This window comes from Coenobita brevimanus, chromosome 62, assembly GCF_032717465.1.
Source record: "Coenobita brevimanus isolate Jiangsu-jjx chromosome 62, ASM3271746v2, whole genome shotgun sequence".
In the NCBI taxonomy this organism is placed as follows: Eukaryota; Metazoa; Arthropoda; class Malacostraca; order Decapoda; family Coenobitidae; genus Coenobita; species Coenobita brevimanus.
In genome coordinates this window covers 40,933,423-40,949,354 of record NC_137015.1, presented here as the reverse complement: position 1 = coordinate 40,949,354, position 15,932 = coordinate 40,933,423, and the positions used below count along the sequence as shown (strand labels likewise).

At 43.1% G+C, this 15,932-nt stretch overlaps 1 protein-coding gene across 1 annotated transcript in view; it reads right to left on the bottom strand.

The window, feature by feature from the left end:
* Positions 1–1,504: 1,504 nt before the first annotated feature.
* Positions 1,505–15,932, bottom strand: part of LOC145404141 (trifunctional enzyme subunit alpha, mitochondrial-like) — a 49,138-nt gene continuing 34,710 nt past the window's right edge. The window contains exons 6-9 of the mRNA XM_080275770.1: positions 13,595–13,705; positions 11,539–11,645; positions 7,631–7,726; positions 1,505–4,421 (exon numbers count right to left, since the gene is read on the bottom strand). Of these exons, the coding sequence (XP_080131896.1) occupies positions 4,224–4,421; positions 7,631–7,726; positions 11,539–11,645; positions 13,595–13,705 (512 nt within the window). The 3' untranslated portion in view covers positions 1,505–4,223. The remainder of the gene's footprint in view (positions 4,422–7,630; positions 7,727–11,538; positions 11,646–13,594; positions 13,706–15,932) is intronic.

Below are 15,932 nucleotides of genomic sequence, written 5' to 3'. Positions count from 1 at the left end.
ACTGTCATTTTGGCCAGAGTGGCTTATCAACAACACAATGTGAAAGAAATGAAGAGGAAAGTAACAAACCAGTCAGTCAGTTTGTTGGAGAAAGCCAGTAAAAAGAAAGACATGCAGAGTAACAGTGGCAGGAAGCCTGAAGCAGAACAGTCTAAGAGGACAAGGTCAAGGTGGAAGACTATTTCAAAGCACTGTACAACAGCAGGGAATTTGGTGAGAACTTTCCTGGGAGAGGGGCCAGAGAAAGACATAAATGGCTACATGTTCACATGCAAAGCATTGTTGGATTTATTCATTGGGTCCAACACACCAATCCCCTCTACTGCTACAGTAAAACAACTGTTCTCCATGGGAAAAAGACATCCTTAAACCAAAATGACCAGGAATGAGTGATGATCACTTGGAAATGCTTGATTTTTTTCTATCTCCTGCCAGATGTCATAATCCTGTAAGGGATGGCCATTTGACTTTGAGTTGTTTGTTTTATAGGGAGGGGCACTAACCCTCCACCAACCTACTTGCTGACATGTAGGGAGCACCTATGATTTGGTTATATGGTTACCACCCAGCATTGTAAATGGTTTCTTGGCTTACAGGAAACCATTTGGCTTGTCACTCATGTAAAGCCACCTGTAAAGGAAACAAAATACAAAAGTACAAAGGTTGTAAACACGAATATGTGGAAAGTAGTGCACTGGTGAGTGACAAGTTTTATAAGATGTAGTACAGGTCTCCCCCATATTTGCGGGGGTTAGAGGACACAGAACCTCGCAACCGGAGGGGATTGCAAATTTAGAACGTTCCACCCAGAAAATGCCCATACAGTACCATATTTCCCCTTTAACCCCCTAAAAACCATTTTAAGGACCTGAAACCAGCATAAAACATCACAAACATATACTGTAACATTGTATATAATAGTTTAATCATAAAGAAGTTGTTAATGGGTATGGTTATAAGCAACTTAACTTTCTCCTCAAGGCTCATCACTTGCTTCTGGAGCTTAGGGGTGGTGCGCTCAGCACTAGCAGAGGCAAGTCATTTACAGCCCAAAGTTGAGAACAGTACCGCACACGTGGGACCACAAATTATAATACTAAAGGGCTTGAAAAACCAAAAAACAAGGCAGTTATTCACTCAACATTAGAGTACAGCACTGCATTACCAGTTATTGTAACCTCTGCACATGTGGGAGCACTACAAGGCACAATAAGGACAAAATTTGATACCTGCGGAAGGCTGCCATGTCAGTATACTTCTCTCACGAGCCAGCCCTTGATATGACCACCCATCTAAAGCTTGTTATCTGATGCCACTATACAAGATGTAATGCAGCATTAACTACCAAATGTTAACTCCTTTATATCATGCCCCGAATGAAAGAAAATAGTCAAATAATGTGACCACCACTTCGCATTTCACTCTCCCTCCCCTACCTACCCTCCTTCCCCTCTCTCACTCCACCCCTGCACCATCACTTGTCCCCCACCCACCTTCCTTTCTATCTCTGGCCCCTCCCTCTACGGCCTCTTACTCCACTGTGACTTGCCACACATCAAGGAGCCAGCCTGAGGCACAGGGTACCAGAGTATAGGTGATTATTTATGACCACGACAGGGGTACCCTGTCAGGACAACTACAGGGACATCCTCCAAGTGCACCTTGGCACTGTAGCTGCCCTGCCACTGTACACCCACTGACAGGGTAGCCTCCTGGGGTGCTACTCCCAGGTTCAAGCCTCTCTCTATTTGGCAGATGCAGCAATGGGAACAGCAATGCCTTGTACTCTCTGGCAAAGATCCATGCCCCATCCCATCCCGGTCCCAGAACTGAATTGGCTGGGTAGCTTGAACACATGTTATGGAACAATAAGACCATGCCCAGGACACACCCAGCCAACAAAGTCATTAATCCTTCTATAAGTGGAGGGTCAATGTGCTGAGGAGAAAGAGAGAGAGAGACAGACAGACAGACAGACAGAGACAGAGAGAGAGAGACAGAGACAGAGAGAGAGACAGAGAGAGAGACAGAGACAGACAGACAGACAGAATCAGAAGAGAGAGGATAGTCAAGAGAAGTATGTTCAGCCACATCGTTAAAGTAACATAGTTTGGACTACTGGAGTCTCCTTGTGGTAACAGTGAGTAGACTGTGACATGGGAGGATTAGAAAGTGGGAAACAGAAATATTTAAGGAGTCAGGTTTTTATAAGTCAAACAAACAAATATACCGAAGTAAAAAATTATGTTACTCTGGGAAAGAGGACAAAGTGGCAAGAAAGAAGGAGAGAAGGGCACTTTCCACATGAAAATATTTTCAATGTTTTTATAAAATTTTAATGTAATTATATGTCATTGTGAGCTAAACAACTGAGTTTTTTAAAAACATTAATTGCCAGAATTTTGTTGATTTTAGTTGCATATATTACCCTTATGTATTTAATACCATACAGTAGTGTAATACTGTGGAGAAGTGGGTTAGGTAACAGATCATTCGCTGATACTGTGACAAGGGATTAACCTTTACTTTTAGTCAACTTCATGTTTCAGATGATATTGAATTAGATGATGAGTGGAGTGGTTAATAATTGGCTGATAACTGGATAACATTCGAAAAAAGTTTGGGTTAGATACATCAGTTCTGATATTCAGAGACTCCTCATGTGTCACTCTGCTGAAGTTAAGTACTACATCTATTTAGGACTAAGAGAGAGATTATTGAGAAGTAATCCTGTTATACTTGTTTTTACATGCATTGTGGCACACAATCCCACAACTGGTTCATTCTGGCTTCCTTCCTATTATGTTAGCATAGTGACAGTCAGTAAAATACAGGAGGAGACTGACCATAATACAAACAACATGATGATAAAAACAGACTGGTACATTTTTTTGCTTATTACTGTAGTAAAGTGTGAGGTATCCAGCTGGCACCAACTGACATAGCATAAACTTATACACAGAGCCTTGGTATTTCCATCTTCTCTTATTACTGGATTCACACTACTGGATACTGACATACTGGATATTCTTGAGGTCCTTCTGTTTTGAAGTGGATCATGTAAAGAGGACTCATTTACTAGGCTTACAGGTGATTCATGCATTAGGTCATTAAATGGATTTATGTAGTGGAATAGAGTATAGTGGTCTGAGAGAGTCTATGCTGCTTGTTTTGCTTGACACTTATAGAATAACCAGGAATACAGAATGAAAACCCTTTGAGTTCTGCTGACTGTATCCTCAGAATTCCTTCCAAGTAACTCAGGATGCACATTAACTTGTTTTACTTAGTAAGCCTTAACTGGTATAATGATAAAGACTTATATATTTGAAGGTTAATTTGGTCCATGCATTCCTAATGCTATCAAAATTATATTTGAAAGACATGGACTGGAGCAACAATTGACAGCCTTTCCTATCCTGAATAAAACAGCCTGGCAGCAGCAAGAATAAACTTAAAAGAATATTGCCCAAATCCATGGAGTTAACTACTGTAGTCACCAAATCTCTGAAAACAGGAAGACTACCCTTGGCCTGGTCCAGTTTTGAAAGTCATGATAAGCTAAGATACTGGCTTGACCGTAAAGCTCTAACTCCCACTATAGCGCAGCTTTAATGGTTGTATATACAGTACGTTAATTATGTTCCCATCTACTTACTCCCCTTAAACCCACTACCTAGGGTGGAGACTCACAGTTCATATCATTTAACCCACAGGAAAATACCCTTGTCCATAGTAGTGGACTCCATGATCAAACGTCCATCTCTGACCACACACTTCTACTACCACTCCACCCTGGCATCTTGTACCATTAAATAAACTGGCATACTGGTAAACTCTGATCTTCAACCACAAAATAAACCTTCACACTGGTAAACACTGACTACTTAACTAAACTCCAGAGCCCTGCATACTGTTAAATTCTGATAATTCACCTACTCTGTTTCCTGGCTCCATATCCCAGTAATTGTGACTGCCTGAACACACAATTCTCTTGCCCAATAGACCTTTTAAATTCCAAATATTCAATCACTCACCCTAACCCTATCTCTCTCTCTTAATTCTGAATATTCAAGCACTCAATTCCTCAATCTCACATCTTTCTCTTCATTCTGAATGTTTAATTACAATTCTCTAGTTTGGCGTCTTCACACTTCAACATTCCCACCACTGCTCCTCAATCTCCCATCGCTCGAGTGTTGGCTGAGGTGCAATATCGTTCACTAGAAAAACTTCTTGCCTGGATTAGCGGCATGGTCAAGGAGTAGCTGGCAAGGCTCAAAGGTTGAACCATACACGCCTGAAAATTCCCTCATCTTCTCAACCAGCTTCAGGGCTCCATAGGTGTCAACAAAGCGGAATGGTCCACCGCTGAACGGGGGGAAACCCAAACCAAACACCGCTCCAACATCACCCTCCAGCTGTGGATGAAAAAATAACTGAAAACTGCAGAAGACAAACATGATTAACAATGACCACCCTAATTCTTCTTTCACCTCAAAGCCTTAAGACCTCAGGCTAGAATCATCATCATCATCATCTCAGCACTTATTTCTATCTAAAGCCTTAGGAATCCTAGCTATAATTTCTGTAATACTGACAAACTTTGCTTCTTGATCAACTGTTAAACATTCTTAAAATTTTAGACCCCCCCATTTTTTTAATGTATGGTCACTGTTTTCATTTATACAATGGCTAGGGTCCCTACAAAGCCTTGCATGCACTGACCTTAGTCACTTAATGGCAGCTCTCCATGCTGCTCGATCTCTGATTGCCTCCCTATTCTGTCCCATATCCCTGAGGTGACACTGTATGACCTCATCCCAAGTCTTTCTTGGTATGCCTCTTGCAACCCTACCCCTGACATTCACACTTTTCATGCAAGCCTAAAGTTGTCTGCCTGCTTCAAAATGGCCTCTGAACTCTGTCACTCTCGGCCATGTCATGTCAATAACTGAACAACTGTCTGGCAGTGAAGGTAAAGCACCAGGTGAAGTGTAGCACAACTACCCACCGAACTGAAAAGGATGATTATTTCTAAACTTATGTTATTGTTGGGTGGCTGACCTTCCAGACACTTATCTCCACTGAACCCATGATCTAATGCATTTGATTTATGACAGATTGTTATCAGATTAGATTCCCAGCAATGCAGCCCACTAGAATTTGGCTCTTTGTTATCTTGTTTTTATTTTATCTTGGATGGAAAAATCTTCCTTTTGGTTCCTTCTTCCTCGTAAGGAGGGTAAAAAAAAAAAAAAAAAGTTAACTGAGATTTGCCTGCATGCCTATTTCCCAAAAATGAAAGGGGTGAGAAAGAACCTGATACAACAAGTGGAAATCACACAAGTAGCACAGCTGCAGTGAGTCAACTAACCATCATAACCCTGTTTCTTAGTAGCTAATAAATGGGGTCAGTAGCATCTTAAACAGGAAATCACAGAAGTTGGGGCATCACAATCAGGAGAATATTTACAAGCATTCATTGATCCCTCAATGGCTGTGCCTTCAGAAAATTGTGTGCTCCACTGACCAGCCCCGGGAACATTTTTTCAGAGTTCTAAAATCTTTTTTCTTTTTTTTTATACAGATATGAAGAGAATCATCTGGCACACCCGGCAATGTGTTTTTTAGCTTCCTAAACCCACTCTGTGGTTCACTACAATCTATGGAAGAATTCATAATATTCTGGTGCATGTGTCATTAACATGTAAACATATGGGTGAAAACATCCGAGTTGAAGTGACCACCTGAGTGCTTGGGACGGTAGAGAACAGTTGTGTAAACATACCAGCAACCTTCATTCCCTTCCCATAATTGATTACAGTTATTCATAGCTTGCACTAACTCGACGTCACCAGTGCCGGTACGGTAAAGGGTCATTCAATGCCAGTGGCTATTAAGGGGTTGAAGTACCATCATCATAACCCATTCCCCCCCCCCCCACAGAAGGATGGAGTGACAAAGAATTAAGAAATCAAGACAGGAGACTAACTGGAAGGAATTATCAACAGCATTCATGTGAAATGGGCCAGATACTAAACCACCACTCATGATCCGGGAATCCTGCCTCCATCTTACAAGCTAAACTGTGTGTGTGTGTGTGTGTGTGTGTGTGTGTGTGTGTGTTTACACAATTGTATTTACCTTTGTGATATACAGGAAATAAGATACACTCGTGGGGTCCTGTCTCTCTTTCTCAACAAGTCAAATTTAGCTCTCTCTCTTTGTGTGTGTGTGTGTGTGTGTGTGTGTGTGTGTGTGTGTGTGTGTGTGTGTGTGTGTGTGTGTGTGTGTGTGTGTGTGTGTGTGTGTGTGTGTGTGTGTGTGTGTGTGTGTGTGTGTGTGTGTGTGTGTGTGTGTGTGTGTGTGTGTGTGTGTGTGTGTGTGTGTGTGTGTGTGTGTGTGTGTGTGTGTGTGTGTGTGTGTGTGTGTGTGTGTGTGTGTGTGTGTGTGTGTGTGTGTGTGTGTGTGTGTGTGTGTGTGTGTGTGTGTGTGTGTGTGTGTGTGTGTGTGTGTGTGTGTGTGTGTGTGTGTGTGTGTGTGTGTGTGTGTGTGTGTGTGTGTGTGTGTGTGTGTGTGTGTGTGTGTGTGTGTGTGTGTGTGTGTGTGTGTGTGTGTGTGTGTGTGTGTGTGTGTGTGTGTGTGTGTGTGTGTGTGTGTGTGTGTGTGTGTGTGTGTGTGTGTGTGTGTGTGTGTGTGTGTGTGTGTGTGTGTGTGTGTGTGTGTGTGTGTGTGTGTGTGTGTGTGTGTGTGTGTGTGTGTGTGTGTGTGTGTGTGTGTGTGTGTGTGTGTGTGTGTGTGTGTGTGTGTGTGTGTGTGTGTGTGTGTGTGTGTGTGTGTGTGTGTGTGTGTGTGTGTGTGTGTGTGTGTGTGTGTGTGTGTGTGTGTGTGTGTGTGTGTGTGTGTGTGTGTGTGTGTGTGTGTGTGTGTGTGTGTGTGTGTGTGTGTGTGTGTGTGTGTGTGTGTGTGTGTGTGTGTGTGTGTGTGTGTGTGTGTGTGTGTGTGTGTGAGAGAGAGAGAGAGATTAGGAGTGTTTGTGAGTGAGGTGGAGGATGAAAGGGGGAAGAGACATCCAAGGATGAGATGGGGGAATGAGGTGGATGGATATAACAATGGGAAGGGGGAAGGGAGGGGGCTGAGTTGGAGACAGGGCAGTCTGATGACAGAGGACAGGATGATATGGAAGGAAAACAATTTGTTTGTGGCTGGGGACTCAATTAAAAAGGTTGTGAACTGTAAGTGTATTATAAACAAATCTATCCGTCTACTGCCAGACATATTAATCCCATAAGAGGTGGCCACAAACAAATCGCTTCCATGTTGCCCTGTCCCCTCTCATTTCACTGTCCTCTCCCCAGCTTACACCCTTCTCTGCTCCATCCCACAATCATCCTCAGTCACCCACTCCCTCTCCCCCACCCCCCTCCACCTCACTCACATATACTCAACTAATTTCTCTCTCCATCAAAATTCAGTTTTGTATTTTAAAAAATATATAAATAAAAAAATATGGAAATAAAATACAAACTCAGACACCAGGATTAAAACCTCTGGCTACAGCTACATATATATAGACAGCCAACCTGCCAACCTACATAGGCCTACTCTAACATCCACAAATACTTACAGGACTGTTGAGAATGCCCTCCTGCAAACATAAGATGGCTTCATTGATGAATTTGGATGCCAGTCGCATCTGAATGCTTTCATCGGTCAGTGGCAGCTGTCGACAAAAACCAGAAGCTACAGCATCATCATCATTATGTCACCACCATAACTCTCATCACTACTATCATCTCCATTATAATCATCACCAAAACACTGAATTCATAATCCAAACTATTATTCCCACTCATCATTATCATGGTCACCATCATCATTATCATTAGTCACCATCAAAACTCTCATCTATCCATCTACAGCACAATGCCATAACTGTATAGGGGGTGACCGTTTGTCTTCAAGTTAGTCGTTTTATGGGGAGGCGCTCCACCAACCCACTTGCTGACTCGTACGGAACACGTATTGGTTGGTTATATGGTTACCACCCAGCATTGTAAATGGTTTCCTGGTTTACAGGAAACCATTAGGCTTGTCACTCAAAATAAAGCCACCTGAAATGGAAAGAAGAGTAATAGAAAGTGACAGGAATGATGGAAGAAATAGGATAAGAGGAGGGTAGACACAGAAACAGATTGATAAAAGTGAAGGAAGGAGTAGGCAACACAACATAATGGTCACTGCTCCGCTGAACACTCTGCCTGCATCCCTGCATCACTAAGGCAGGCGCGTAGCGTCCGTCTAGCAGCAAACTCTCGTCCCCTTTCTATCCAGCTTTCTAATGCAAGAGTTAACCATTACTACCAGTCCTTCATGTATGCAACAGGTCAACTCTGGAACTGTCTCCCTCTGTCTATTTCCTACCGCCTATGAGCTCCAGTCTTTCAATGCAATGTGTCCTGGCATCTCGAAACGAACAGATCTTGAATTTGGCTTTTTTTTTTTTTTTTTTTCCCCCCCCCCCCCCTTGGAGGGAACAATCTTGCAGGCTCCTGGCCTTTGGTTCCTTCCATCTTCCATAAAAAAAAAAAAAAAAAGTGTATGATGGTCTCCATCACCTACCATCACATTAACTCTCAACACTACTATCATCTCCATCATAATCTTCATCAAATCATTACATCTATAATCCAAATTATTCCCATTCATCATCATCATCATTAGTACCACCATCATAACTCTCATCACTACTATTACCTCGATTATAAACATCATCAATCATCATTAAAAATCATTATCCAAACCATTATTCCCACCTGCAAGACAGAGTGAGGCAAGATCCAAACAGAATAAGAAGAGAAACGAGAGTTATCATGAACTCATTGGCCACTAGTACGACTGTGATCTATAGGACTCCAATTTAGGAAAAAGAAAGCATAAAAGGACAACTAACAAAAAGGTGGCCATCAAAATGAAGCAAACATGCATTCATTTACCATTAAAAACATCCATTCACTCACCACTGACATATTTTTTAAACAAATTCTACTACATTAGATCACAGCATTGTTAGAAACTTACAAAAATTCCTAGCTCAAGTGTAATCAGCCTGTCGATCTGACCAATAACCAAGAAGGTTCATTCCTACTTCTCATCAAATTTCACACAGCCACAACTCAGCATTCAAGTTACAGATGTGGCTCCATTTGTCCAACTGTAAGACACTAATTATAATTTTATAATTTATCCATCCATCCATCCATCATCCACTCCTATGTCACCCAATGAGAAGCGTAAGAGCCTAGGGATAGGCAAGTTGGTCCTAACATTTAAGATGAGTGACCAGCCTCACTCATCCCTGAGTGGCATTATGTGAGCAATAAACTCCAACCACCCCTTGGATATAAACCTGCACCGACTCAATCCGACTGGAGCACATAAATTGCCCACTAAACCACCGGGTGTCATAATTGGCTATATGGTTACCACCCAGCATAGTAAATGGTTTCCTGGTGTAGCTACAAGAAAAACTATTTGGCTTGTCTTTCAGTGTAGTGTCTCCCACTGACAGAAGGAAGAGGAAAGAATGAAGGAAGGAAAGACAGAAGAGGAAGGATGGAAAGAAGGAAGAGAGGAAAGGGCAGGCACCCGAGAGCAGCACAACATCGAGTGAGTGGATGATGAACTCAAGTTCCTTAATCCCAACAGCTTCCAGCAACTGTTAGGGAGTAATCAGCTGGTATTGGCACTTGGTTTACTTTACAGGCCATAGAAAGGGTACAGCAGGAAAGGAAGGTTGTTGGCACACTGAAAGCAGTGATGAGAAACAGGGAGGTGGGTATGGAAGTTAAGAAGTCACTGCCTGATGGTATTGTGATCCCTACCCTGACATAGGGAAGCGAGGCGTGGACCTTGCAAGAGGGGAACAAGTCAAGAGTGAGAGCAGTGGAAATGAGTTACTTGAGAGGAGCATGTGGAGTGACATGGAGGGACAGGTTGACGAATGAAGAAGTGAAGGAACGTTGTGGGGTAGATGTGGATGTGGTTGAAAAGATTAGGAGAAATACACTGAGGTGGTTTGGACACATGGAGAGGATGGAGAATGAAAGACTGACTAAGAGGGTGTATGTAGGTGAGGTGGAGGGAGGGAGAGGGAGGGGTAGACCGAGGATGAGGTGGAGGGATGGAGTTGAGAGGTATATGAGGGAGGGGGGGGTGAGTTGGGGGGAGGGGAGTCAAATGGTGGGTGACAGAGTGACTTGGAGGCGTTTTGTCTGCGGCCACCCTTTGCGGGATTAGGGCGTCGGGCTATAGATAGATAGATAGAAAACATCAGCTGTACCACAACCAACCCAAATATGGGTATGCCTTGAGGGGACACATGATGTCATTTTATGTTGTTTCGTTTAGCAAGGCTCCAACACGCTTCCATACGTCAACCTTAGTCACCTAATGGCAGCTCTCCATGTTACCCAATCTCTGGCAGCCTCCCGATTGAGTCCCTTATCTCTATAACCTCACCCCAGGTCTTTTTTGGTCTGCCTCTCACAACCCTACCTCCAGTGTTCACACCTCTCACCTTTTGCATCCAACTGTCACCCTCCATCCCCTCTCTTACCACATCTAACATGGTAAAGGGGAGAGAGAGAGAGAGAGAGAGGCACAAAGATGCTTACATGGTGTTTACATGGTTATATACGGTCGCGTATGCATAACATCCATTAGCTTGGCGATAATGAACACCAAGCCTTAGAATACACGCTATGGGCGAGTGTGGGTCAGTGTGTGGGTAGCCAGGGACAAGTGAGGGACGAGGGAGTGTTGATCTTGCGGATTTACTAGACAGAGACTCCAAAGGGTGGAGTTCAAGCGCGATGCGTGACTCCACGACCATCCTGTGAAGTGAGTTATTGCTGTGAGGATATTATGCCCGTGAGGGACTAGTGTCGTGTACTTCACACCCCTACCCACACTGATACTGTAAGACGAAGATTGGACCTGCCACAAGTGAGTTGCCCTTGCTTACTTTTAAGAATACTTATTAATCTGCACGTGGTTGATGTTGTGACATAACCCGATTATAATGTAGGAAAGTAAGGACGAGAATTTAAAGCGATATGTGTATGACCAAGTGTTGGTAACAATGACGAGTGATGCCATTATAACATATTGAGTGAGCAAAATTGCGCTTCCAGGTATGACTGAGTAAATAGCAGAGTCCAGCTGGGCGGGTTTCATTAACCCGTTTCCCCCTCCAAGAGTGCAGGTGGCTAAACCCTCAACATGCCCAAACTATCTCAATCTACCCCTCCTCATCACAACACCAAGACACTGAAATCCCTCCTTCCTCCCAACTCTTAAATAGCAATCCTAGCCCCCACAGGCGCCGCATTCAAGGAATGCGTTACAATAAATGGCGACTGTGTTCTGTAAGAGCAGTGTGTGTTAAGAGTGACAGTAATGTGTGTAATAAACTTTACTTTCACATTAACACACACACTACTCTCCTATTACCATATGAAGAGAGTATGTTACCTTAGGTTCAACAGCATATTTCTTCACAATTTGAATGGCTCCTTCATTGACGTTTCGTTCCTTTACACCTGCCTCATAGACGTACACTCCTTTTCCAGATTTGCGGCCTGCAGAATACAATAAAAGAAACTGAAAACAGTATAGGTACCCTGGACATATAAGCGTCATCATCGTCATCATCATCATCGTCATCATCATCATCGTCATCACCATCATTATTGTCGTCCTCATCACCATCATCGTTGTCATCACCATAATCACCACCATCAGTCATCAACACCATGATCATTAGTGTCATCATCATCATCATCATCGTCATCATCATCATATACCATTTCCTGCCTAAAGATGGGCTGCCACAGGTATTAAGAACAAAACCAAGCAAATTATAAATCATCCCCATTACCACTATCATCATCACCACAATGCTCACTACCACCTTCCAACCTGAATTACAGAAGATCGCACACGTTCTTTGGAAATGCTGATGCTTTCAATACCTGTTTTACTTTATTCATGAGATGTAAATAAATGTAAGAGCTTTCTTACTATCTCCAGACATCTTATATGGTTTAAGATTAACTTTTTGAACTGGAGGGATTAGATTAGCCTCTCTTCACTCCTAACCAACTGTAAGTTCTTTATGATGATGATAAATTCATATGGTGATAGAATGAATTTAAAAAGATGTCATCTGCATTCATGTAGTTTAATGGTATCATCATCATCATCATCATCATCATCATCATCATCATCATGTGTGTGAAGATGGTGGTGGTCAAGAGATAGTGATGTAGATGTGCTGTGTTATAATGAGTGCTGTGGTGTGTTATCATGAGTTGTGGTGTGTTATGATGTTGTGATGTGATGTACTGTGGTGAGTTATAATGAGTTGTGGTGTGTTATGATGTAATGATGTGATGTACTGTGGTGTGGTGTAGTGGTGTCGTGTGGTGTGGCATGATGTGATGTGATGTGGTGTGGTGTGATGTAATGTAGTGTGGTGTGTGTAATGTAGTATGATGTAGTGTGGTGTAGTGTGGTGTGGTGTGATGTGGTGTTTGGTGTGCTATACAAGGTGCTATCCAAAATTTTCCGGACTAATGCTGTATGAAACTGAAAACTCACCAAAGTTCCTAAAGGCCATCATCACCCTCGAAAGAGTTCCCATGCGCATTAATATGCCGGTCCCAGCGCTTCCTCCATTGCTGGAATGCTCCCTGGATGTCCTTTTCGACGAGTGTCAAGCACCGCCTCCTATTCCTTCTGGATGTCCTCAGTAGTATCAAAACAACGCCCTTTCAGCTTGATCTTCATTTTTGGGAACAGAAAGAAGTTACAGGGGGCCTGGACAAGAAAGGTTCAACTTCTGAGGCAAGTCCAAGAAGCTCAGTGCAGACATCGACGCATTGCTGCACTTGGTAAGCCATCAGGAGCCTGGGGACAAATTTGGCTGTTGTGCAGAACATGCCTGATTCTTCTGTGAGAATCCTCTGACAAGTCCCATAACCAATTCCCACCTCCTCACAAACATTGTGACTGCTCCGACATCGATCCTAACTGACAAGCTGCTGAATTTTTGCAACATTTTAAGAAGCTGTGCTGGTTAAGGGCCCCCTTGTATGGTAGTCATCGTCAACCGATACCATACTCAACCAGCCTTGAACCGCACAAGCCGCTGAAACACTTGTGTCTGACCAAGAGTTTCCTCATCAAACACTTGTTGAATCATTGTCAGGGTCTCTGTTGCATTTTCCCCGAGATTCAGACAAAGTTTGATGCAAATTTGGTTCCTTTTTTAATATCCAACTCGAAAATCGCCTGACGACACGTGCACAACAGCAAACAAACAAACAAACATCACTACTCCCCATGACCACATAGCTCTGCACCATGTGGCACACTGACTTACAAAGCAAGTTAGTACAGTACTGCCACCCAGAGGCGCATTGCACTACTGCAACCCATTCAGGCATCACAATCCCAGTATGAAAACTTTTGGATAACACCTCGTAGGATGGTGTAATGTGGTGTGCTGTCATGATACAATACTCACCAAGGAATCCACTGGCCACCATGTCCCCAAGAAGCCTTGCATCACCAGTGATGATGCGGGAACCCAATGCTTTACTCATGCTCTCACCCACATGCTGGGCAACATCCACACCTGCAGCCAAAGCAGGGGTGCATACAATCATCAACACTGTACTGTATGAAGATAAAGGCACTGACAATAAAAGTGATTAAAATATTGAATTGCTTCAGGCTCAGTGGAGAACAGCACCTTCTCGCAGTGGCACTGATATACGCAGTTGGTTCCACTGCCCGGTTTTGCAAATGTCCCTCAACTCCCTCCCCATCCCCTGAAAAAAAAAGGTGGTGGACTGCATGATAAGGACAACTTCAGCCTGCAGTCCACCAGGTTCACATTCATATGAACTTAGGGTTACAACTATTACTCAGTTGGAAAAAAAAAAAAAAGTGGTTTTATAATTCAGTATACGGGTAGTGTCGATTTAACATGAGATAGGTTCCTTGAGACCACTTAAAACTGCAAATTGGAAGTGCTACTTTAATTATATTAAACAGTTTGCTACCTGAGAATATCATCATCATCATCATCATCCAGACCTCCTTTCCCACCCTAGAACAGGGTGAGGAGTAGCAACATCCAGACAGCCCAAATTTGCCCAATCCAATGGGCCACGCTTCCATTCACACATCATTCAAGTCCTCCAAATCCTGGCTCAATGTGATACGCCAAAAACATGCACCACATTCTGAAGTTTCACTTAAACGTATCCGACAGAGCCAATTCGGACGCTGTCACATTAAAAAGGGGTACCATATCCCCGATCATGCACTCCCTCTCACAACTGCCAGCTCAATCTCTTGTCAGTCCCACGGCCTCACCGACTTCCATATCTCTCTTCATCACACACTCATCCACCATATCCCTCCACCTTCTCCTTGGCCTACCTCGTCTCCTCCCTCCTTCAAATTTGCTCAGATATACCTTTTCACCACTCTATTGTTATTCATTCTCTCCATATGACTATACCATCTCAGTACACTCTCTTCGATTCCAGTGTCCACAGACTTCTTCACTTCCCACCTTTCATGAATCATATTTCGTATCCTATCCACTCTCTGTACTCCACATACATTCCTCATTAGTCCCATCTCCACTGCTCTTACTCTTGGTTTTCATTTTCATGCCACACTATAGTCACACCCATATGTTAAAGTTGACACTAACACTCCTTTTTGTAAGCCTCTTGCAGCTGCAACACTCAAGCCCTTGCTTCTCATCACAGCCTTCATAGCACCAGCTACCTTCCTTCCTTGTATCACTATAGTTTCCACTTCTTTTACCATTTTTCCTCTCTTTTTTATCACTGTACCCAGGTATTTGAACTCTCTCACCAATTCCAGTCTCTCTCCATTCACTGTTACATTGCACTGGTAGTCACCTTCTCTCTCAATAACCATCACTTAACTCTTTTCTACATTTACTTTCAAGGCATGACACTTACAGACATCAGCAAAACTCTGCACTAGCCTACCAAGTTCTTGTCCGATACCTGCAAGCAGTACTGCATCATCAGCATACAACAAATTTGAGATATTCCATCCATCACCATTCATTACCGTCATCTCTCTCTCCATTACTCGTGTTTTTACTTCTCTCATCACCCCATCCATGTATAATTATACTGAACAACCACGGGGACATCACACAACCTTGATGCACACCCACACCAAGCATGAACCATTCACTTAGATGCCCATTTACCCTTACACATGCTTCACTACCACCATAAAAACTCTTGATGGCACCTAGCAGCTTACCACCTACATCGTACATGCACAAAACTTTCCACAATCCTTCTCTGTCCATTTTGTCATATGCTTTTTCCAGATCCATGAATGCCATAAACACCTTATGGTCCTCCTCACAAGCCTTCTCCGCTATCTGTCTCACTGCAAATATTTGATCCACACTTTCTCTACCACTCCTAAAGCCACCCTGTTCATCACTCACTAGGACTTCTGATATCTCTCTTACTTTCTCTAAAATAATTCTTCCATATACCTTCCCTACCACACTCAATAAACTTATGCCACGATAATTCTTGCACACACTTCGCTCACCTTTATTTTTGTACAAGGGTACAATTACAGCCTTTTTCCACTCGCTGGCACAGTTTCACTCCTCCATGCCTTCTTACATATTTCCAACAAGCACTTCATACCACTCTCTCCACTACACTTAATCATCTCTGCATACACCTCATCAATCCCAGTTGCTTTCCCACTATTCAGCCACTTCACGGCACTCTTTACCTGTGCGAGTGTCACATCTCCTGGAACTGCAGTCCTTCTCTGCACAC